General features: G+C 37.4%; 1 protein-coding gene across 1 annotated transcript in view; it reads left to right on the top strand.

Moving 5' to 3' along the window:
• CACNA1G (calcium voltage-gated channel subunit alpha1 G) overlaps positions 1-24,533 on the top strand; it is a 686,261-nt gene that overhangs the window by 295,948 nt on the left and 365,780 nt on the right. The window contains exons 3-4 of the mRNA XM_053708713.1: positions 1,320-1,453; positions 16,302-16,399. Coding sequence (XP_053564688.1) covers positions 1,320-1,453; positions 16,302-16,399 — 232 coding nt within the window. The remainder of the gene's footprint in view (positions 1-1,319; positions 1,454-16,301; positions 16,400-24,533) is intronic.

The raw sequence follows: 24,533 nt of genomic DNA, 5'->3' as shown, positions 1-24,533 counted from the left end.
TGAAAAAGAAGGGATGTAAGCTTAACAGCCGGCCCATTTTTGGTTCAGAACCCTGGCTAGCGCTTGCTGATTGGTGACTACATTTTTCCACCAATCAGCAAATGCTACCCAGGTGCTGAAACAAAAATGTGCTGACTGCTTATCTTACATTCCTGATTTTCAAATAAAAATACCAAGAGAACGAAGGAAAATTGTTAAAAGGGGTAAATTAGAAAGTTGCTTAAAATTGTATGTTCTATATAAATCAGAAAATAAAATTTTATAGTTTAGTATCCCTTTAACAGAACTATAAATGTTCGGACCATTAAATATAATAGAATTGCATAATCAGCGAGTGCATAATAAAAACACAATAGCACATTCTCTGAATTTTAAATAAGCATAAGTAGTAGATTTTTTTCTAACAAATGTCATAATTTACTTTAATTTGGTGTCCCCTTTTATCATGTGACAGCTATCGGCCAATCACAGATTCATATATGTATGCACTGTGAACTCTTGCACATGCTCAGTAGTAGCTCAGAGCATGTGTAAATGATAAGGGTCCAGGAAAACATGGCCGGGGTAGCAACCCTAAGTAGCTGGTGACTCATAAAGTGTGCATATAAAAAGACAGTTTGATGATGAAAGAAAATGGAAAACTCTCTTTAATTCGCAATCTCTACCTGAATCATGAAAGATAATTTTGACTTTAATGTCCGTTTAATGGGTGGAATACGTAGTAACGATACGCTTGAAAAGATGCTGAATGAATTTAGAACATAATCTCTTCTTTACAACAAGAGCCGTCTGCAATCTCACAAGCTTCTATAAATCTAGCCCAATGAATGACAGCGCTAGCACCCTGCACAAGCACTAGCCTAGATGTGCATGCGCACAGTTTACTCTCATGTTTGGGACAGAATGAACACACAAAGGTGGAGTGGAAAGGGTTTAAATTATTTTACTGATATATTGAAAGCATTTTTGTTGACGTAGGAACCTTGAAACTTCTAAAAAAAAATCTTGACCATTCATCCTTTTTTTTTTATAACTGTTTATTTGACCTTTAAAATTACGGGTAATGAAAGCACAGCACTAAAGAGCTAACCGTCATAAATTAAGGAGGGATCAAGTTTCAAAGCCCAGAAATTGTAAAACCTAATGGATTAGTAAATTCAAAGAAAAACTCATAGGGAGATAGGGCAGTTTAACCCCTTGGCTGCTAGAGATTTGTTGCAAGCCAATGCATAATTATGTGTTGCATATTAATATGTTGTCATTCAAAGGAGTTAATGTCCCTATTTTAAACTAGTTTTCTGTCTTTTTCTTTCCTGTAGGGTTTTGATGATTTCATTTTTGCGTTTTTTGCTGTGGAAATGATTATCAAGATGTTTGCTTTAGGAATTTTTGGAAAGAAATGCTATTTGGGAGACACCTGGAACCGTTTAGATTTTTTTATTGTCGTTGCAGGGTAAGTGCCATTTTCCTGATTATTTTACTTTTTTTTTCTCTCCCATACATGTGTTTGTTATGTTACATATTAACTTTTTCATAATGTTTATAGGCAAAACAACAGCAAAATGAAAATAGGTAATAAGCTGATAAAAAAACAGTTGCAGAAGTATGTTTAAAGGGACATCATGAAGAAATACTAGAATGCTCTAATGTTCCTGGTAATTAGGTAATTGTACTTCTGCTTGAACAGATCTAGGGGTCTCATTTATCAAGCTTTGAAGATCATAATGACAGCTGCTTCCTTAAAGGGACAGACTACTAGAAAAAGATAGATAACGCCTTTATTACCCGTTTCCCAGCTTTGCACAACCAACATTGTTATATTAATATACTTTATAACCTTTAAACCTCTAAATTTCTGCTGTCTCTACGCCAGTACAGACTGCATTTTTATAGCTTTTCATAGCAAGACGCTGCTAATTCATGTGTGCAATATAGATAACATATTCATGAGTCAGCACTAATTGGATAAAATTCAAGTCTGTAAATAGCACTGAGATAAGGGAGCGGTCTGCAGAGGCTTAGATATAAGGTAATCGTAGAGGTAAAAAGTGTATTACTATAACAGTATTGGTAATGCAAAACTGTGGAATGGGTAATAAACGGATTATCTATCTTTTTAAACAATGAAAATTTTTGAATAAACTGTCCTTTTTACTGTTTTGCCCAAAATTCTGTAACACAGATGGTGACTGTCACCTCTCTACAATTTGAGAAATGAGGCCCTAAGTGTTGAAACACCTCAAAGAGGTTAAACACATATTTAAAGTCACCTTCAGCTTGGCAGTGCGCTAATGGTCTAGTGCTGAACACGAAGGGAGGGGGGGATGTGAGTAGTAATACATTTAAATATTGCAAAATATTTTGTTTGCATGAAAATAATGGTTCTGGAGTAGTAAATGTGGTTTCCTGCATGACATGCATCGGAACAGAGATGCAAATGTGTGATTAAATAAATATTACTTATCCATATGTGACTGAGCCACTGTATGGCTAGCAAGACTTCCCAGGAGAACTGAACCAGTGGAGTACGAAGAATCTGTGCCCTTGTTACATACATACTAATATAGTACTGATAACCAATAGGATGACGTCTAAGGAGAGTGTTACTTCTCTACTGGGTATCTATTTAGGCTTAGACCTGCCCAAGTAATGTGCTTTTGTTATTAAAAGCCATTTGTCACCATGCTTTTATCCTGAACCCTTTTGAGTCCTCTCTCTGCTTTCTATCATGTGGGTGTCAAACCCGTGTTAGCAAACTCTTATCAAAATAAGGATAACCACATTAAGACCCTATCAATTCATTTACATTTATTGTTCAAGAACTTCATATTGGGCAGTTTACCTCCCCCCCCCTTTTTTTAAGACTAAGATAAAACCATACAATCAGAGGGGGATGTAGTTGGATAAGATGAGAGGTTTTTGTTTGGCTTTTTTGGGGGGGGAGTGGAGCAGCAATGCACTCCTGGGAGCAAGCTGAACACACTTGTAAGTCAATTAAAATTGGCATACAAGTTCAGTCACCAATCAGCATCTAGCTCCTGAGCCTTTCTAGCTATGCTTTTCAACAAAGGATATCAATAGAATGAAACAAATAAGATAATATAAGTAAATTGGAAAGTTGTTTAAAATTGTATGCTCTATCTGAATCATAAAATAAAACCGACCCTGAGTGGACATGCACTACTGGGAGCTAGCTGGTGATTTTACACATGTCTTTTGCCATTGACTCACCAGATGTGTTCAGCTGGTTACCAGTAGCATTGCTGCTCTGATGCTAACTTTAAAGGGACAGTCTACTCCAGGATTTGTATTGTTTTAAAAGATATAATCCCTTTATTACCCATGCCCCAGTTTTGCTTATAACACAGTTATATTAATACACGTTTTACCTCTGTGATTACCTTGTATCTAAGCCTCTGCCAACTGCCCCTTATTTCAGTTCTTTTGACAGACTTGCATTGTTGCCAATCAGTGCAGAGTCTTAAATAACTCCACAGGATTGAGCACAATGTTATCTATGTGACACACATGAACTAGCACTGTCTAACTGCCAAAAACTGTTGAAATGCACTAAGATAAGAGGCAGTTCAATGGCTAAGAAATTAGCATATGGACCTACCTAGGTTTAGCTTTCCACAAAGAATAAAATAGAGCAAAGCAAATTTGATGATAAAAGTAAATTGAAAAGTTGTTTAAGATGGCATGCCCTATTGGAGTCATCAAAGTTTAATTTTGCATAGACTGTCCCTTTAACTGTAGGAGTTAAAAACATCTCTATATGTACCGACCAACTGTTCCTCATCCTATGTAAGTATTATGCGTTGTGTGGTCTGGCACACACACTACTTTATCACTTTAGGGGTCAGTCATAGCTATAACTGATGATGTCAGTGGATAAAACATTAATGTGAGGGAGGGGACTGTGTGAGGAGGACTTCCGGTGGGGGCGGGGCCGTTAGACACGCTGCACGGCTCACGGCGCTCTAGAGAAAGGAGCTAGGAAATCTCCCCCAGCTAAGTTTCCTGCGCTATCCGGAATTCCTGGGACCGGTTGCAGGTTTTTCAGACGAAGTCTACGTCTGAGCAGAGGAAGCCCTTTATCGGCGGTAAAGCCTGGCGGTGGATACCGCAAACTACCGCAGAAGAAACCGGCAGATTGGAGGAGAAGGACAGTAAAGTCGGGTAAGAGAGATATTACCCGCGAAGTGGTTGGCCTCGCTGACTGGAGTAGCCGCTTGTAGGAGGGGGTAGTCTGCCTGCAGAGAGATCTGTGGGGAGCGCGCCCTCCTCGCGGTGAAGAGCGTCACATTTGTTTGGCCTGACTGACCGAAAGCGGGAAGAAACCCCGGCTTCACCTCTATAAGGTTTCCTAAGCGGACTGCCAAATGTTTGTTTGTACCTAGTGAGGCATATCTGGCTTACAGACATAGCTCATATACACTGGGTATTTTGGTTCCTGGGAGCTGAAGATTCACAGGAGGTTCATGATGCTAAGTGGCTCCCTTGAGGGGCTGAATGGACGCAAGTTAGGGAGAAGTGGCGTTTTTCCTATCTGGTGAATTTGTATTACCCCCTTCTCCTGTTCACCTATTCCCCCTTGGATGGTTTAGGGGTAACAAGAGCCTGAAGTGTTCCCTAAGAAGAATTAGGAGTATTTCTGCAACAGGTGCCAAAGTATAGCAGAACTGATTACAGCTGATTGTATTTAGAGCTGCCACAATTAGTACATAAAGAGGAACTCTGCCTTAAGATATAAGGAGCAATAGTATATCGGTTCCTGACTATCTTGAAGATGGTGTTTTTCATTCTCTAGACTATCCTTATGCTACCTGGAGGCCTATAGAGAGCTAGAGATTAGGCCTGTGCAATCTGGCTTTTACCTATGTTCTACATTATATGTTACATTATATGTTCCATGGATGGTACACTTATTTCCTGCTTAACAGTTGGTTTTCTCTTGGTGTCATTGTTTGGTTTTTTTCTTTAGGAGAGAAGAGGAGAAGAGAAAAAGAGGGATTTAGTCTGTTAAGTAATTGTTCAATTTCAGTTAAACAAATTGATCCTCTTTTATGCTGATATAGATCTGTATATGCAATTTTCCTGCTTTCCTTTTAGTATAAGTTTATTAATTGCATTGAGAAATGATATATTATATTGCCAAAGATATGCTGGTTAAATTACGTATGTTTAAAGGATATAACCCTTACTAATTTCTATTTGTATATTGTAATTGCTGATCTATACAGGTGTTCGCTTTCCATAACAATAAATTGTGTGAGATAATAGGCCGTAATATCACTAATTATTATAAGTATACACTTATAGTTTAAAAACAGTCACTTAAAAAAAAACAAAAAAAAAAAAAAAAACACACACACATACATCACCAACACACTTGAAGTTTAACTTACAGTTTTTTCTTTTTTTAGGGACGTCAGTTCCCCTTGGATCTGATCACTTTTTTCACATTTTCTTTTTTGTTTTTTTTGCTTTATTTTTCACACTCACTGTTAGTAATCACAGAGTATATGGAAAGATATATTATACACATGAAACAGAGTTCCCCCATAATGCCACCCAAAAGCAAGGATAGAAAGGTTAGGAGTGCGGATACCTCATTGGACCCCGTATCAGAGGGTGGTATATCCCATTTAGACATAGGTAGTTTAGTATCTCAATTAACCGACGTATTCACTCCTCAATTTGATAATATTAAGAAGGAGCTCAGTAGTATTTCTACAGACAATATTTCTTTATCAAATGAGGTCAAGCAATTTGCCTCAAGGATATCAGAAGCGGAAAATAGGATCTCTGACTTAGAGGACCGGGTTAATGTCCAAGATAAAGTAATCCAAGATTTTGATTGCAAGATTACTGGTTTACAATTCCGTCTGGAGGATCTCGAGGATCGCTCCAGACGGAATAATATCAGAATTATTGGTCTTCCTGAGTCCCCTGAGTACGAGGATCTTATAAAAGTTACTTCTCTATTATTACCCAAAGCACTAGGTTTCCCTGAACAACAACTCCCCCTAGAGGTAGAAAGAGCTCATAGGGTCGGATACAGTAGAACAAATATGGCTAGGGGTAATAGAAGCAGAATGTGCATTTTTAAGCTGCTCAGATTTCAGGACAAAGTAAACCTGTTAAAAGCATATAGAAAGATGGGGGAATTTGTGTTTGAAAAAAACAAGTTATTAATGTTTCAAGATTTCTCAATAGAAACATCTACCAAAAGAAAACAGATGATCCCGTTATGTACCAAGATTATTGATAAAGGGTTTAAAGCCTGGGTTGTGTACCCCGCAAAGATTATGATAGAAGAAAATGGGGTTAGACGAATTTTTAATAACCCCCAAGAGGCCCATGAATTTATTAGTACCCTGTAGTATATTAGGGAAATTAATTTATTCCAGATAGGAAAAATTGTGTTAAGTAAGATTGATGTGCTATGCGCCTATGTATGCTTTGTTTTTTTTTGTTTTTGTTATGATGATTATAGATATGTTTTGGGTGGTTGCAGTTTACATTAATAGTGTTAAATGGAAAAAAGAATTTATATTGATGTTGAGCATTTACTATTTTAAGTTTGAATATTTCGCAGGTGCACTATACGGGCTTAGTTGCTGGTATAGGATGGGCAGTTTTTTTTATCTAGGTTTTTTTTTCTTTTTTTCTCCTCTCTCTCACTTTCTCCTCCCACCTCTGGGTTTATAGTTAATTCAGACCTTAGTTTAAAAGTGTTTTGTCGGTGTATCTATATTTTAAATTTATCTAATGACAGTTAGGATTAATATACTCTCCTGGAATGGAGGGGGCATTACGTCTCCCAGAAAACGCAAATTGATTATTAAACATCTTGCGAAATTTAATCCCGATATTGTGATGTTGCAGGAAGCACATTTGAATTTGGCAGAAGCTATGAAATTAAAGTGTAAATGGGTAGGTGAATGTGTTGCAGCTCCAGGAGTTAAAAGAAAATATGGGGTAGCTATTTTGCTTCATAGAAATTTAGATTACAATATTGTGAAGAAGGAGTCCGATCCAGAAGGAAGATACCTGATATTACATATTCAGATTAATAAGTGTAATTTTGTCATCTGCAATATATATGGTCCCAATTCTTTTCCCCCTATTTTTTGGGAAATTATTAGAAGTAAATTATTTTTATTATCTGCAGCTAATTTAGTTTTAGGGGGGGATTTTAATATGACGTTATGTCCTATTCTAGATAGATTGTCCTCAAAAAATTTACGTGAAAACAACAAAGTAGCAAAATACTTCAAATCTTTTTGCCATGAATTAAAATGAATTGATATATGGAGATTTAAAAATCCAGAACTGCGTAGTTTTTCTTGTGAGTCTAAATCCCACATGACATTCTCGAGAATAGATATGTTTTTAATTTCTAAACCACTTTCTTTATGTAGATCAGAAGCAAATATCCATGATATTGTTATTTCTGACCATGCGGTAATCTCTTTCACATTGGTGGCTATTTCCCCCCCTAAGACCCAGAATACGTCTTTTTTTTTTCCTCGATTTTTGACTGACAGTCCTAGGTTTAGCAATTGGTTAAAACAGAAGTGGAAGGACTATGTTACCTTTAATATAGGACAATTTAGTAAACCAGAGGTATTCTGGGAGGCAGCGAAAGCTGTATTAAGGGGGGGACATTAAACTCTATCTATCTACTTGGAAGAAGAAAAAGCTGAAGCAGGAATTACAATTAACAGCACAAGTTAGAAATGCTCTCAGAAAATTTTATATTGACCAGACAAGAGACAATTGGGATAGATATTGTAAATTGAAAAGGGAAAGAGATATCTTTCTTAAACAAAGGTCACAGGAAGATGAATTAAAAATAAACTATCAATTTAGAGGACACTATGGGACTTCAGCCAAATTTTTGGCTAGAGTAGTTAAGGTGAGAAAAAGCAAGAATCTTATATCGGCTATTAAAGTGGACAACATAAAGTACTCTAACACAGAGGATATTAGTCAGACGTTTTTTAACGTGTTTCAACGGCTTTATTCGGAAACACAGGTTAATGTGGACAATGCATCAAATTTTTGGGCGAGTGTTAATCTCCCTAGTATTTCGGAGGAGAATTTATCAGAGCTCAACAGACCCATCTCAGAGGAGGAAGTTCTTGAGGCTATACAATCAGCTAACCTTAATAAATCGCCAGGACCGGATGCTATTCCGATAGAATTTTATAAAATTCTGAAGGAAGAAGTAAAATTATCATTAGTGAATCTGTTTAATTATTATTTTTCTTCTAGTAATTTAATGTCTAATTATTTCTCTGCCGCACGTATATCCTTGATTTTAAAGAAAGGTAAGGATCCGAAAGATCAAGGGTCGTATAGGCCTATATCAGTACTCAATGCTGATTATAAATTGCTGACTGCTATTATTTCGATCAGGCTGGCCAAATTATTAGATGGGATTATCCATCCAGATCAAACTGGATTTATGAGGGATAGGAATTCTCTTAAGAATATACGTCAAGTCACTACATTTTTGGATTATGCATGGAATTTAGACTCTAAGAATGAACAATTTAAAAAGATTTCTGAAGCAGCTATTCTAACAGTAGATGCTGAGAAGGCCTTTGATGCAGTGAATTGGAAGTATTTATTTACAGCATTGGAGCGGTTTGGATTCAAGAACCAGTTTCTGGAATTTGTTAGAAATTTATATAAAAATCTGATTTCATTTCTCTGCATCAACGGCCATTCTTCCCCATATATATCACTTAAAAGAGGGACAAGGCAAGGGTGTCCCCTCTCTCCATTGCTTTTTAATTTGGCATTGGAGCCATTTGCTATTTTATTGTGGGATAGGCTATCAGGGATTCAACTGGGTTCCTTTAGGTTAAATACTCTCTTATATGCTGACGATCTGTTAATATTCTTGGATAAGGCGCAATATTCCATCCCCATATTGTTACAACTATTCAAAACTTTTTCCTCCTTTTCAGGATATAAAATTAATTTTGATAAGAGCGAACTCCTCTGGTTATATAAGAAAGGATCCAATTGGGAAGATCATCCTTTTAAAGTGGTTGAGTTCTTCCGGTATTTAGGTATTACCCTCCATAGAAACCCAACAATCTGGTATAAATTAAATTTTCCTCCGATATTACAAAAAATTAAAAATGATCTTGAAAATTGGGCCTCGCTTCCTATCTCACTGACTGCGAGAATTAATTTGATTAAAACTATTATCTTTCCAAGAGTTCTATATCTCTTTCAAAACCTCCCGTTATTTATGACCAATAAAGATATCTGTAATGTACAGTCCTGGCTATCTAAATTTATATGGGGTAATAAGAAGCCGAGGATTAGTCTTAGTAGACTGATGCAAAAACGTTCCAGGGCAGGGCTTGCTATGCCAGATTTTAGGTTTTATAATCTGTCTAGTTTAGTCAAATTGGCCCTCGATTGGATTACAGGGGTAGATAAGTTTGTGTCAGTAGAGCTAGAATCATTTCTGATCTCCCCTTTCTCTTTGAAAGCTGTTCTTCATTGCCCGGTACAAAAGTTACCCTCAAATCTTAGTAAACTAATTTCCTTTAAAAATGTTATTATGGCCTGGCATAAAATTTGTCGAATATTAAAAATTTCGCCATTTTTTTCTGAATTTCTTCCAATAGTAGGGAATCCGGAATTTACTCCGGGTATTAATCAGAGAGTGTTTAGATTATGGGCTGAAGCTGGACTGACCTATGTTTATCAGTTATTTGATGATAATCAGTTGTAATCCTCAGAATTATTATTTCAAAGGTTTAATCTACATTGTTCGAGTCTATTTGCCTATTTCCAGTTACGGCATTATATATTTACGCAAAAATGGAATACTGAATTTCTAAGGGATTGGTTGGATATTAAGAATATTATCCGGCAATTTTCTTTGGGTCAGTCTTCAATATCATTGATCTACGATATTCTTCTGGCTAGACAGGGTGAATTATGCGTAGATAAATTATATAACTATTGGAAGAAATACTTGCCTGAACTAGAGGAGAATAGGATTGAGCGAAGCTTCCTAGAGTTAGAAAAATTACAAGTCTCTATATCATGGAAAGAAGCGCATCTGAAATTAGTCAACAATTATTATCTTTCCCCAGATAAAATGGCCAGATTCTATCCTTCTCAGAATTATGCTTGCCCAAGGTGCTCTATGGATAGGGGGATATTCTTCATATGTTTTGGTCTTGTCCTAAGATCCAACAATATTGGCAAAAGATAAGATTCTGGTATAGTAAAATCTATAAAGATATGGCTCCATTTACTGTTGATGAGGTAGTTTTTCTAACTAATGTTGATTTGCGCCCTAAAAGGGTGATAAATATATTTAATACAATTATTATAACTGCGAGACAGCTAATTGCTAAAGGCTGGAAAGATCATACAGCCCCCAGAGTTACAGGGTTCCTTAAAGAAATTCAGTTTCAAATTCTATTTGAATCCTTTCATACTAAATTTGCAGCTGAACGTAGGGTCAGGGCTTTCCTTCTGGATTGCTCTTTACTGATTATCTCTTACCCATTACAGATTCAAAGACGTATTTTACAACCTTTCTTAAATACTATAGCTTTCTTAGAATTGGTTATATTGGAATTATTTCCTCCAACATGGGTATCTGGTCCGCGGGAGATAACACTATGAAATAGTAACTATGTAACAACAAGGAGAGAAAGAGAAGAGGTAGGGTAAGTAAGAGAAATAGGTAGTAGGTGGGAGGGGTGAGAGAGAGGGGAGAGAGAGAGAAAGTGTAAAGTATAGATTTTTTCCTTTTTTTTTTTTTTTTTTTTTTTCCCCTTTCCCATTTTGTTGGTTTATTAGTTGTTTGATATTTATAAAATTTCCAGCGATATAGTTGGTCAGATTTTAAATGCCAGGTATTGGTATGTACATGTCTTGTTATTCTTTCCTGGTATTACATACTATTGTTATTCTTTATATATTTGCCTATGTATATTTATGAATGCCTTGCATGGCATAATGAAATGCAACTTGACATGTATTTATTTTTGTCGCTGGAACTAATAAAGATATATAAAAAAAACAAAAAAAAAAAACATTAATGTGAGTTATCTGTTATTTCATGTATGGAATATGCTTGAATGGATCCTTAAAGGGACATTAAAGCTAAAACTTTTCTTTCATGATTTGGATAGAGAATACAATTTTAAACAACATTCAAATTTACTTCTATTGTCTAATTTGCTTCATTCTTTAGATATCCTTTGTTGAATAAATAGAAATGCACATTGGAGAGCCAATCACATGAGGCATCTATGTGCAACAACCAATCAGCAGATACTGAGCCTATCTAGATATGCTTTTCAGCAAAGAATATCAAGAGAATGAAGCAAATTAGATAATAGAAGTAAATTAGAAAGTGGTTAAAAATTGCATGCTCTTTCTAAATCATGAAATAATCTTTTGGGGTTTAATGTCCCTTTAATTAAAAAAAGAAAACCTTTTTTGTTTTTGTTTTTGAAGTCAGGAAGTGCTAGGATAATCCTGCAGATTATGGTCATTTAAGGGGCACTAAACCCAATTTTTTTCTTTCATGATTCAGATAGAGCAGGCAATTTTAAGCAACTTTCTAATTTACTCCTATTATCAATTTGTCAATTTGTCTTTGGTATCTTTATTTGAATGTAAGCTTAGGATGCCACCCATTTTTGGTTCAGCCCCTGGGTAGCGCTTGCTGATTGGTGGCTATATTTAGGCACCAATCAGAAAGCGCTACCCAGGTGCTATGCTAACATTGCTGCTTTTTCAAATAAAGATAGCAAAGGAGGAAAAATTGATAATAGGAGTAAATTAGAAAGTTGCTTAAAATTGTATGCTCTTTATGAATTATAAAGAAAAAATTTGGGTTTAGAATCCCTTTAATGTCTGGATTTCATAAAACGTGCTGTTCATTTAAAGGAATATGTATGTGTATGAAAAATAGATACTAAGCACAAGCACATGATTATTTTTTTTAAGCCATGGGACATTAAAAAATTCCAGTATAATGTAAAATGCTCTTAAAAAGGACATTCAATACCGCTTGTGTTTGTATAAAATTGTCCTTACTCTTGTCTTAGACCTCCTTTTAATTAAACCTTTAGCAGACTTAGAACTAGGGTTGCCAGGTGGCCAGTATTCAGCCGGACACTCCAGTATCTTATCAGGCTGTCCTGTAAAATCTTCACAAACATACTGGACACTCAAACGTAAGTCCGTGGGTTTTAGTTAAATGTAAAAGGCCTCCTATGTCTCAACGCATTACAAATATTTAGCAGAAAGAAATGAATCACAGTCAAGGGGGTCAAATCATTAAGGTTTATGTGTGGTGCAGCAGCTGAAAAGATAAAATGGTTGATTTGTGTGTTACTGGCGGACAAGGGGTGAAAAGACTGCTCAGTTCTGAAAACTATACATGGTTGGATCAAGAGGCTTTTGTTTGGGGGGGGGGGCGGAATTGTGTGACCCCCATCTACCATTTCACCCCGTCACCTAGAAATTTTCCAGTGGTGGTCATCTGGCAACCATACTTAGAACAGAGAAAATGCAAACGCATCCTTTTTTTCTACAGCAGTTGCTTCTGTTCTTTCTGAAAAGACAGAGAAGTAGGCGTTAAAGGGCCACTAAATACAGAAGTTGCATAACTTACAAGTGCATAATAAAAAGACAATACAATAACACTTACTCTGAGTTTCACAAAAGCAGTAGATTTTTTTTTCTGGCAAATTTGTTTTTCTCCCATTTGCCAACTCCTTGTGCCATGTGACAGACATCCGCCAATCACAGACTAGTATACGTATATCCTGTGAGCTTGTGCACATGCTCAGTAGGAGCTGGTGCCTCATAAAACGTGCGTATAAAAAGATTATGCAAAATTTGATAATGGAAGTCAATTTAAAAAATACTTAAAATTTTGTGCTCTTTCTGAATCATGAAAGCTTAATTTTGACTTGAGTTTCCCTTTAAGTATATATTTTTTAAGTTAAAAGCATTAAACTCAAAAACGAATTAACCATAAATGAATTATGAATTTATGAAAATAAAACAACATTGCAATAAACAATTTTTTAAATATTTATTGATTTTTATTTGTTTCTTTTACTATAAAAACTCTGCTTGTCCCACGATCCCTAGCACATACCTCCCAACATTTCAAAATTCAAAAGAGGGACCCCCCCCCGCGGCAAAAATTTGAAAGGGGCGGGGCAGGGCTTAAAAAAATCATAAGACCAAAGTAATATAAATACAATTCTAAATAAAGTCATATCTTTTAATACTCTTCAGCAGCAAATCAAACACAAGCTCAAACCAGTGGTATAGCTATGTGAGCTCTGTATTTAATTAACCTTTGCAGAGACAGTGCTAAATATTTTTATCTTAATTGGACATTTAATAATAGATTCTTTGAAACTGCTCTCTGCTTTCCCCATTAATATTCTAGATTCTGGCCTTTAAAGTCAGCAAAAATGCACAGTAATACACTACATAGCATACACTTACACATGCAGATACACACACACTACATAGCATACACTTATACATGCAGATACACACACACTACATAGCATACACTTATACATGCAGATACACACACACTACATAGCATACATTTATACATGCAGATACACACACACTACATAGCATACACTTATACAGGCAGACACACACACACTACATAGCATACACTTATACATGCAGATACGCACACACACACTACATAGTTTACACTTATACATGCAGATACACACACACACACACTACATAGTATACACTTATACATGCAGATATGCACACTTCATAGCTTACATTTATACATGCAGACACACATTCTACATAGCCTACACTTATACATACAGATACACACACACTACACAGCTTACAATTATACATGCAGATACACACACATACTTATACATACAGATACACACATACACACACTACACATCATACACTTATATATGCAGATACACACACTTCATAGCTTACATTTATACATGCAGACACACATTCTACATAGCCTACACTTATACATACAGATACACACACACTACACAGCTTACAATTATACATGCAGATACACACACACACTTATACATACAGATACACACATACACACACTACACAGCATACACTTATATATGCAGATACACACACTTCATAGCTTACATTTATACATGCAGACACACACAGTACATAGCCTACACTTATACATACAGATACACACACACACACAAACTACAAAGCTTACAATTATATATGCAGATACACACACACACACTATACAGCTTACAATTATACATGCAGATGCACACACATACACACTTATACATACAGATACACACACACACACTATACAGCTTACAATTATACATGCAGATGCACACACATACACACTTATAGATACAGATAGACACACACTACATCATACATGGGTATCTCTAACTCATTGTATGAGGTCCTGGGGTTGGCAAGCACATTAGCTGGCAGTCTGAGGCTGCCACTGTTCGTTACCCTGGTATTGCACTGCTCATTGTATAAAACTGAATGCATGCTAGTATTATCACCAGGGGTAGACGTCATCACTACCAGAGGTTAGAGGTCACCATTACCTGTGGTCAGAGGGTATACAGCCTTCTTACTCCTACTTAACCCACACACCATTCCTTTTCCACAAGGAATCTAACAGGTATATAACCCTGGGAGAGAAAAGCCCGCTGCTTCTGAGTATGGGCCCAATAGAATTTAATTTTTTTTTTTTTTTAAATGCATGGGGCAATGCAGGACAGATGGCTAGCAACCCGGGACAGCGGGACAGACCCCTAAAATCGGGACTGTCCCGCGAAAATCGGGACAGTTGGGAGGTATGTTAGCAAGGCCAAAAAAAAGTCTGTAAAATCAAGTGTTTTTTTTCTGTGCCTTTACACGGAAATCAAAATAAAAAAATGATACATTTATTTCTGTTAGCGAATTTACTGTTTTCTCTTGGTATACTTTTTTGAAAGTTAGCGCTTTTTTAAGAATATATATATATGTTTTTACAATAGTATATAGTGCTTAAAGGGATATGAAACCCACATTTTTTTTCTTTCATGATTCAGATAGAGCATGCAAATTTAAGCAACTTTCTAATTTACTCCGATTATCAATTTTTGGTGGCTTAATGTAGCTAGTCACCAATCAAACAACCAAACAGTGCTTTAAACTATCAGAGACTACAAAATGATTGGTAAATCTAAATCTAAAAAAAAAAGTGTATATTTGTTGGCTATCCTGTGAAAAAAGACATCTCAGAATTGTGCCATATGTTGCTGATTATCTGTAAATAGATAACCCCCTTATAAAATGCCAATTAAAATATATAAATAAAGTTAAAGGATTCTAATATAAAAATAAATATTTAGAAGTGTTCCAAAATATCATATTTTAACAGAAATAAAAAAAAACGGTTCTTTAACATGATACAGTTTTTCATCTGTATTGAAAAGACTAAGCTAATTAACTTCAAGTTGAAGTTGGCTTGGGGTCATGTGACTGACACCACAAGGTCATTGCAAGGGCAGAGCGCACACTCACCAAAGAAAAATTCAGTTCTTCATTACACTTATTGTTGGACACCGGGTTCATTTTTTTCTTATGTACTTTTTTAACATTTGTGTTTCTAAAAGGAAAGTGACACTTGCTTTTTTTCTGTGATTTTTTTTTCTTTTTCTTCAAAAACAAAGTAGACACCTGGTTTAAATTAAAGTCTGCTTCAGCACGCAAGAATCTCCTGGCTGTGTTAAAAATCCACATAAAAATACGCAGACCGCGGCCAAACGTGTGGTGATCCCGAGGCATTTCGAATCTCTTGTTTTACCGACTTGCGTGAAGCACAAAATTGCCTTGGGGAACTGTCTGTAATGAACTGGAATTTCCTGGAAAGGCATCTACTCCTGACATTTTCTCTGGCTAGGAAGTTGTCTGGGAAGGGTGGGGGGGGGAGGGGGGGTAAAGGAGGTTGGGGGAGAATTACCTTAATCTATCTGCCAAAATAAAAATATGTCTGCCATCACACACCGATACCCACAATACAACAATACAAAGAAGCTGTGTGAAGCTTTCTATACACCTGCATCATGTGGATCCTGTTTTATTATTTTTTATTGACTTTGAAGTTATTGAAATGCTCCAAGAATACAAAAAAAATAAAAATAATAAAGAATAAAATAAAGAGTTTTTGTTCTGGCTTAACCTGAATGTCTAACCTTGCTATTTGTCCTTGTGTTAAGGATGCTAGAATATTCTCTGGATCTACAGAATGTCAGTCTCTCAGCAGTACGGACGGTCAGAGTCCTGCGCCCATTGCGAGCCATTAATAGAGTTCCAAGTAAGTGCCTTTGCTATTCAAAAAGAAAATTCAAATGCAGTTCTGTGGACTGAGATATAGTTATAACTATTTTTTTTCTTTCAAAAGAAAAATATGGGAAAAAATGATGTTATTTAAGGGACAGAACTATACATTAAACATCACAAAAATGACTTCATTTCATTCTTATTTCCTATAAACGTCTAATAATTGCCTTCTTAAAATATTTTATATGCTAAAGAATGTGTCTGGTAAGTTATCTAAATTTACTACTGAAATATTTTTTTTAAAACTTTGCTGCATTTGATAGAACAATAATTTATCAGTCTAATGCTAGACCTAACCTAAGTCATAACTCTTTTGTATTCATATACCTTATTGTATGCCCAGTTCCAGCTTTAAACTCCACCCCAGCTATAATCTACCGTATCCCCAGCTCTCACCCTAGTCACTAACCTGGCACCTCACAAAAACCTTAACCCTTTATTATTATTATTATTATTGTTATTATTATTATCGGTTGATTGTAGAGCACCAACAGATTCCGCTGCGCTATAAACATAGGCAGAATACAAGGAAACATTTATATGGATCAAACAGGTAGAGGGCCCTGCCAAGAGTTGCACTGTTGTAGTCAGCTCTAAAGAAGGTGATCTACAAACAGCTGGGCTCTTAGGCTTACATGCTAAAGGGGTTCAAGGGGATAGCAATAGAGGAGAGGAACTGGTATAAAGAAAGGTAAGTGTAGGTTGTATACATCCCTGAACAGTAGAGTCTTTAGGGAGCACTTGCAGCTTTCAAAACTAGGGGAGAGTCTTGTGGATCGAGGCAGAGAGTTCCACAAGATGGGAGCCAGCCTGGAGAAGTCCTGTAAACAGGAGTGTGAGGAGGTAACAAGAGAGGAGGAGAGTAGGAGGTCATGAGCAGAGCGAAGGGGACGGGAGAGTATCTGGAGACAAGGTCTGAGATATAGGGGGGAGCAGTGCAGTTGAGGGCTTTGTATGTCAGAGTGAGAATTTTGTGTTTAATCCTGGAGGCAAGAGGAAGCCAGTGAAGGGATTGGCAGAGAGGTGCAGCAGATGAAGAGTGACGTGTAAGGAAGATGAGCCTGGCAGAGGCATTCTTTATGGATTTTAAAGGAGCTAGGCGGCAGCTGGGGAGACCAGAGAGGACAGAGTTGCAGTAATCAAGGCGGGAAAGGATGAGAGAGTAGATTAAAATCTTAGTTGTGTCTTGTGTAAGGAAATGTCTAATTTTAGAGATGTTTTTAAGGTGGAAGCGGCAGGCTTTAGCCAAGGACTGAATGTGAGGAGTGAAAGAAAGATCTGAGTCAAATGTGACCCCAAGACATCGGGCATGTGGGGTAGGGGTAATGATAGAGTTGTCGACAGTTATAGAGAGATTGGGGGAGAAGATTTTTGAATAAGGGGGGAAAATAAGGAGCTCCATTTTGGAGAGATTGTCAAATGTGACCCCAAGACATCGGGCATGTGGGGTAGGGGTAATGATAGAGTTGTCGACAGTTATAGAGAGATTGGGGGAAAAGATTTTTGAAGAAGGGGGGAAAATAAGGAGCTCCATTTTGGAGAGATTGAGCTTGAGGTAGTGAAAGGACATCAAGTTAGAGATGTGAGAAACACAGTTAGTGACACGGGTTAATAAGGAAGGAGATAGGTCTGATGCAGAGAAGTAGATTTAGATGTCGTCGGCATACAAATGATATTGGAACCCATGGGACTTTATTAGGGAACCTAATGATGACATGTACATTGAGAAGAGAAGGGGACCGAGGACAGAGCCTTGCAGTACCCCAACAGAAAGTGTTGACAGGGCAGAAGAGGCCACCAGAGAAGGCTACACTAAAGGTACGGTTTGACAGGTAGGAAGAGAACCACGAGAGGGCTGTGTCACAAATGCTGAAGGATTGGAGGGTTTGGAGCAAAAGAGGGTGGTCAACAATATAGAAGGCTGCAGACAGATCAAGGAGGATAAGCAGATAGAAGTGGCCTTTTGATTTTGTTGTATGTAGGTTGTTGGTAACCTTGACGATTGCTGTCTCTGTGGAGTGATGGTGACGGAATCCAGATTGCAGTCGGTCAAGGAGGGAGTTTAATGTAAGGAAATGGGATAGGTGTGCATATACTAGCTTTTCAAGAAGCTTTGAGGCAAGAGGGAGTAGGGAAATAGGGTGGTAGTTGGATGGGGAGGTTGGATCAAGAGAAGGTTTTTTGAGGATAGGTGTGACCAGTGCAAGTTTCAGAGATGAGGGAAATATACCGGTTCTGAGGGAAAGATTGAAAATGTGTGTATATAGGGGTAAGGGTAGAAGAGAGGGAGGGGTGTAGCTGTAAGGGGATAGGGTCAAGGAGACAGGTAGTGAGGTGAGAGCGCAGAATAAGTGCAGAATCTTCTTCCTCAGTAACGGGAGAATGAGCTAAATTTATGACTATGTGGGTTGAGGTTATTTGCGAGCGTTTGAGGGGCAGAGAGAATGGAAATATGTTGAGAGCTGATTTAATTTCTGATGGAGTCGATTTTGTTGATGAAGTGGCTGGCAAAATCTTGAGCTGACAGAGAAGTTGTATTAGGTGGTGGGCGTGGGCGGAGAAAAGTATTTATAGTAGAAAACAGACGTTTTGGGTTTGAGTAGAGATAAGAGTAGAGTTGTAATGTTGCTTCTAGAGATTAATGGCAGAAAAGTAGGAGTTCAAAATGAACTTGTAATGAAGGAAATCAGATGAACTCCGAGATTTTCTCCATGCAGATTTTCTCCAACCCTTTATCTAATCATAACAAAAGCCACATCCCTACTCTAATCATTTCCATACTAACCATTAAAAAAGGCCTCTAGCCCTAACCCCATTGTAACCCTACCCTAAATTTATAAGCCTTGCCCTACCTCTATCCTATAATAACCCTAACTTTATTCCTAATTCTATATTTAAATCATGCCATAACTTTTAACATAGCTATTACATTACCTGTTCTCCTCTAATAACTATACACTAAGCCTAGACCTTAGTCTTTATATTTTCACCTAAGAAAAACAGTAACCCAAAACGATGAATCTAACCCTATCAACAACTCTATCCTTAGCTCTTACCATAACCATACATTCTAGGCAAACCCCAACACTTTCCCTAGGTTTTATGTTACTTTAACTGCAGCCTCAACCCTAGCGCTTACCCTAATATCTAACCCAAATACTAAACTTAATTCTCAACCTCTTCTATTAGGCCTAATCCTCTAGTCTTAAAGGGACAGTCTACTGGAAAATTGTTATTGTTTAAAAAGATAGATAATCCCTTTATTACCCATTAACCAGTTTTGCATAACCAACACGGTTATATTAATATACTTTTTACCTCTGTGATTACCTTGTAGCTAAGCCTCTGCAGACAGCCCCCTTATCTCAGTTCTTTTGATAGACAATCAGGGCTGACTCATATATAACTCCACAGGAGTGAGCACACTGTTATCTATATGGCACATATGAACAAGCGCTCTCTAGCTGTGTACAAAGGGTCAAAATGGTAGAAGGGCTTAGAAATTAGCATATGAGCCTATCTAGGTTTAGCTTTCAACAAGGAATACCAAGGGAACAAAGCAAATTTGGTGATAAAAGTAAAATTGAAAGTTTTTTAAAACGGCATGCCCTATCTGAATCATAAGAGTTTAATTTTGACTAGACTGTCCCTTTAACCCCTTAATGACCACAGCACTTTTCCATTTTCTGTCCGTTTGGGACCAAGGCTATTTTTACATTTTTGCAGTGTTTATGTTTAGCTGTAATTTTCCTCTTACTCATTTACTGTACCCACACATATTATATATCGTTTTTCTCGCCATTAAATGGACTTTCTAAAGATACCATTATTTTCATCATATCTTATAATTTACTATAAAAAATTTTATAAAATATGAGGAAAAAATCGAAAAAAACACACTTTTTCTAACTTTGACCCCCAAAATCTGTTATACATCTACAACCACCAAAAAACACCCATGCTAAATAGTTTCTAAATTTTGTCCTGAGTTTAGAAATACCCAATGTTTACATGTTCTTTGCTTTTTTTGTAAGTTATAGGGCCATAAATACAAATAGCACTTTGCTATTTAAAAACCATTTTTTTTCAAAATTAGCGCTAGTTACATTAGAACACTGATATCTTTCAGGAATCTCTGAATATCCATTGACATGTATATATTTTTTTTTAGTAGACAACCCAAAGTATTGATCTAGGCCCATTTTGGTATATTTCATGCCACCATTTTACCGCCAAATGCGATCAAATACAAAAAATCGTTCACTTTTTCACAAATTTTTTCACAAACTTTTGGTTTCTCACTGAAATTATTTACAAACCGCTTGTGCAATTATGGCATAAATGGTTGTAAATTCTTCTCTGCGATCCCCTTTGTTCAGAAATAGCAGACATATATGGCTTTGGCGTTGCTTTTTGGTAATTAGAAGGCCGCTAAATGCCACTGCGCACCACACGTGTATTATGCCCAGCAGTGAAGGGGTTAATTAGGGAGCATGTAGGGAGCATTTTGGGGTAATTTTAGCTTTAGTGTAGTGTAGTAGACAACCCCAACTATTGATCTAGGCCCATTTTGGTATATTTCATGCCACCATTTCACCGCCAAATGCAATCAAATAAAAAAAAACGTTAACTTTTTCACAATTTTAGGTTTCTCACTGAAATCATTTACAAACAGCTTATGCAATTATGGCACAAATGGTTGTAAATGCTTCTCTGGGATCCCCTTTGTTCAGAAATAGCAGACATATATGGCTTTGGCATTGCTTTTTGGTAATTAGAAGGCCGCTAAATGCCGCTGCGCACCACACGTGTATTATGCCCAGCAGTGCAGGGGTTAATTAGGGAGCTTGTAGGGAGCTTGTAGGGTTAAATTTAGCTTTAGTGTAGTGTAGTAGACAACCCAAAGTATTGATCTAGGCCCATTTTGGTATATTTCATGCCACCATTTCACCGCCAAATGCGATCAATTTAAAAAAAACGTTCCCTTTTTCACAAACTTTTTTACAAACTTTAGGTTTCTCACTGAAATTATTTACAAACAGCTTGTGCAATTATGACACAAATGGTTGTAAATGCTTCTCTGGGATCCCCTTTGTTCAGAAATAGCAGACATATATGGCTTTGGCGATGCTTTTTGGTAATTAGAAGGCCGCTAAATGCTGCTGCGCATCAAGTGTGTATTATGGCTAGCAGTGAAGGGGTTAATTATGTAGCTTGTAGGGAACTTGCAGGGTTAATTTTAGCTTTAGTGTAGAGCTCAGCCTCCCACCTGAAACATCAGACCCCCTGATGCCTCCCAAATAGCTCTCTTCCCTCCCCCACCCCACAATTGTCCCCGCCATCTTAAGTACTGGCAGAAACTCTGCCAGTACTAAAATAAAAGGTATATTTGGGCTTTTTTGAGTTTTTTTTTAGCATATTTACATATGCTGCTGTGTAGGATCCCCCCTTAGCCCCCAACCTCACAGATCCCCCACCAAACAGCTCTCTAACCCTCCCCCTCTGCCTTAATGGGCGCCATCTTGGGTACTGGCAGCTGTCTGCCAGTACCCAGTTTAGAAAAAAATGTGCTTTTTTTAAGAAAAAATCCCTTTTTCTGTAGTGTAGCTCCCCCCCCCACCCAATACCAACCCCCCACCCCTCCAAGATCCCTTTGACTGGTGTTTATTTTTTTTTAATTTTGCCCTTTTCCCCCACATACTTACATTTATTTTCTGTAGTATAGCGGTTCCCACCCGCTCCCGCCCCGTGCACGCGCCCGCCCGCCGCCCTATGTGCACGCGCGCGCGCCCGTGCGCGCCCCCGTCAGCTACGCCCCCGATCCCGCCCCCCTCCACCTTACACGGCCCATCGATGGCCGCCCACCCGCCTCCCAAGTCAGCTCCCACCCACCAACGATACCGGCCATCGATGTCCGGTGCAGAGAGGGCCACAGAGTGGCTCTCTCTGCATCGGATGGCCATGCAGGGTTATTGCAGGATGCCTCCATATCGAGGCATCACTGCAATAACCGGAAAGCAGCTGGAAGCGAGCAGGATCGCTTCCAGCTGCTTTCCACACCGAGGACGTGCAGGGTACGTCCTCAGGCATTAACTGCCTTTTTTTTGAGGACGTACCCTGCACGTCCTTGGTCGTTAAGGGGTTAAACCTTTAAGGGACAGTATACACCAATTGTCATATAACTGCATGTAATAGACACTATTATTAAGAATAATATGCACAGATACTGATATAAAAATCCAGTATAAAACTGTTTAAAAACATACTTAGAAGCTTCCAGTTTAGCTCTCTTTAAAAGGTTACTGGAACACCCACTGCAAGTGGGAAATAGCAGACACCCCCCCCTTCCTTTGCATATAAAAGACCCTTTACACAAACAGGAGCAAGCTGGAGTAGGTATACGTCAGTATTCTCCTTAAAATTTGGGGCTTGGTTAGGAGTCTGAAAATCAGAGCAATTAAATAAAAAAATAAACAAAACTATCCATTTTAAAAAAAAAAACAACCTGTATGGGCTATATAAATGGATCATCTAAAAAACATTTATGCAAAGAAAGAAAAATCTAGGGCGAGATTAGATATGCGGCGGAGACTTCAGCGTAACTTCTGAAACTCGCACCGCCCGTAATTTCACCTCGTACATCGGGGTATCACATATATACGGCGCCGGCAGTTCATAAAGTTCCGCAAGTTGGATAAACTAGCGATGTCCAGAAATGAGTGTAAATACACATTTCTGAAGTCTGGAGTGACTTACGGCACGTTAGAAACTGCCAGCGCCTACGAAAATAAAACCAACAACCCCCCCACAACGCAATATGACTAATTAAACTATTAACCCCTAATCCGCCATTCACCTACATCGCAAAGTCCATATTAAAACTATTAACCCCTAATCTGTCATTAACCCACATCGCAACAAACCTTATAAATCTATTAACTCCTAATCCGTCAAATTTACACAACACAATAATCCTTATAAAACTGTTAAACCCTAAACCGCCAAACCCACACAACGCAAATAACTAATTAAATTACTTAGCCTCCTAGCCTAACACCCCCTAAATTAACCCCAATTACCTAAATTAAAAAATACTAAGTTTCAAACAATTAAAATTAAAAAGCTAACATTACTTAAAAATAAAAAAACTGAGATTAAATTAATCTAAGATTGCAAAAAATATAAAATTCTAACATTACATAAAATAATAAACCAAATTATCAAAAATAAAAAAATTAAACCTAATCCCTATGAAAATAAAAAAGCCCCTCCCAAATAAAAACACCCCCTAATCTAATGCTAAACTACCAATAGCCCTTAAAAGGGCCTTTTGTAGGGCATTGCCCTATGTTAAACAGCTCTTTTACCTTTAAAAATACTGTCCCCCCTCTAACAGTAAACCCCCCCACCCACCAATACCCCAAAATAAAAAAAACTATCACTAAAAAATCCTAAACTACCCATTGCCCCTAAAGGGGCATTTGTATGGGCATTCAGCTCTTTTTCAAAGGCCCACTAAAACCCTAATCTAAAAAAACAACAACCCCCCACAAAGGTTGCTGAAGTCTGGCGCTGAAGGAACAAGCTGGTGCAGAGTGGAGCACGGAACTGAAAACCGGTGACCGCGGAACTGAAGACCCGCAACCATGAAGCAAGGAGATCCTCTTCGTACGATCACTGCCGCACACTGAGGATTGAATTCAAGGTACGTGTTAAAATATGGGGTACCTTGAATTCCTATTGGCTGATTTGAATCTTCAAATTTAAATCAGCCAATAGGATGAGAGCTACTGAAATCCTATTAGCTGTTCAAATCAGCCAATAGGATTTCAGTAGCTCTCTTCCTATTCTGATTTGAATTTGAGGGCTATTGGTAATTTAGCATTAGATTAGGGTGTGTGTTTATTTTGGGGGGACTTTTTTTATTTTCATAGGGATTAGGTTTAATTTTTTTTATTTTTGATAAATTCGTTTATTATTTTATGTAATTTTAGATTTTTTTTGTAATCTTAGATTAATTTATTCTTAGTTTTTTTTTAGCTTTTTTATTTGAATTTTTTGTAACTTAGTATTTTTTAATTTAGGTAATTGTGGTTAATATAGGGGGT

Source organism: Bombina bombina, chromosome 1 (assembly GCF_027579735.1).
Source record: "Bombina bombina isolate aBomBom1 chromosome 1, aBomBom1.pri, whole genome shotgun sequence".
Lineage (NCBI taxonomy): Eukaryota > Metazoa > Chordata > Amphibia > Anura > Bombinatoridae > Bombina > Bombina bombina.
This window is presented reverse-complemented; position numbering and strand designations above follow the sequence as displayed.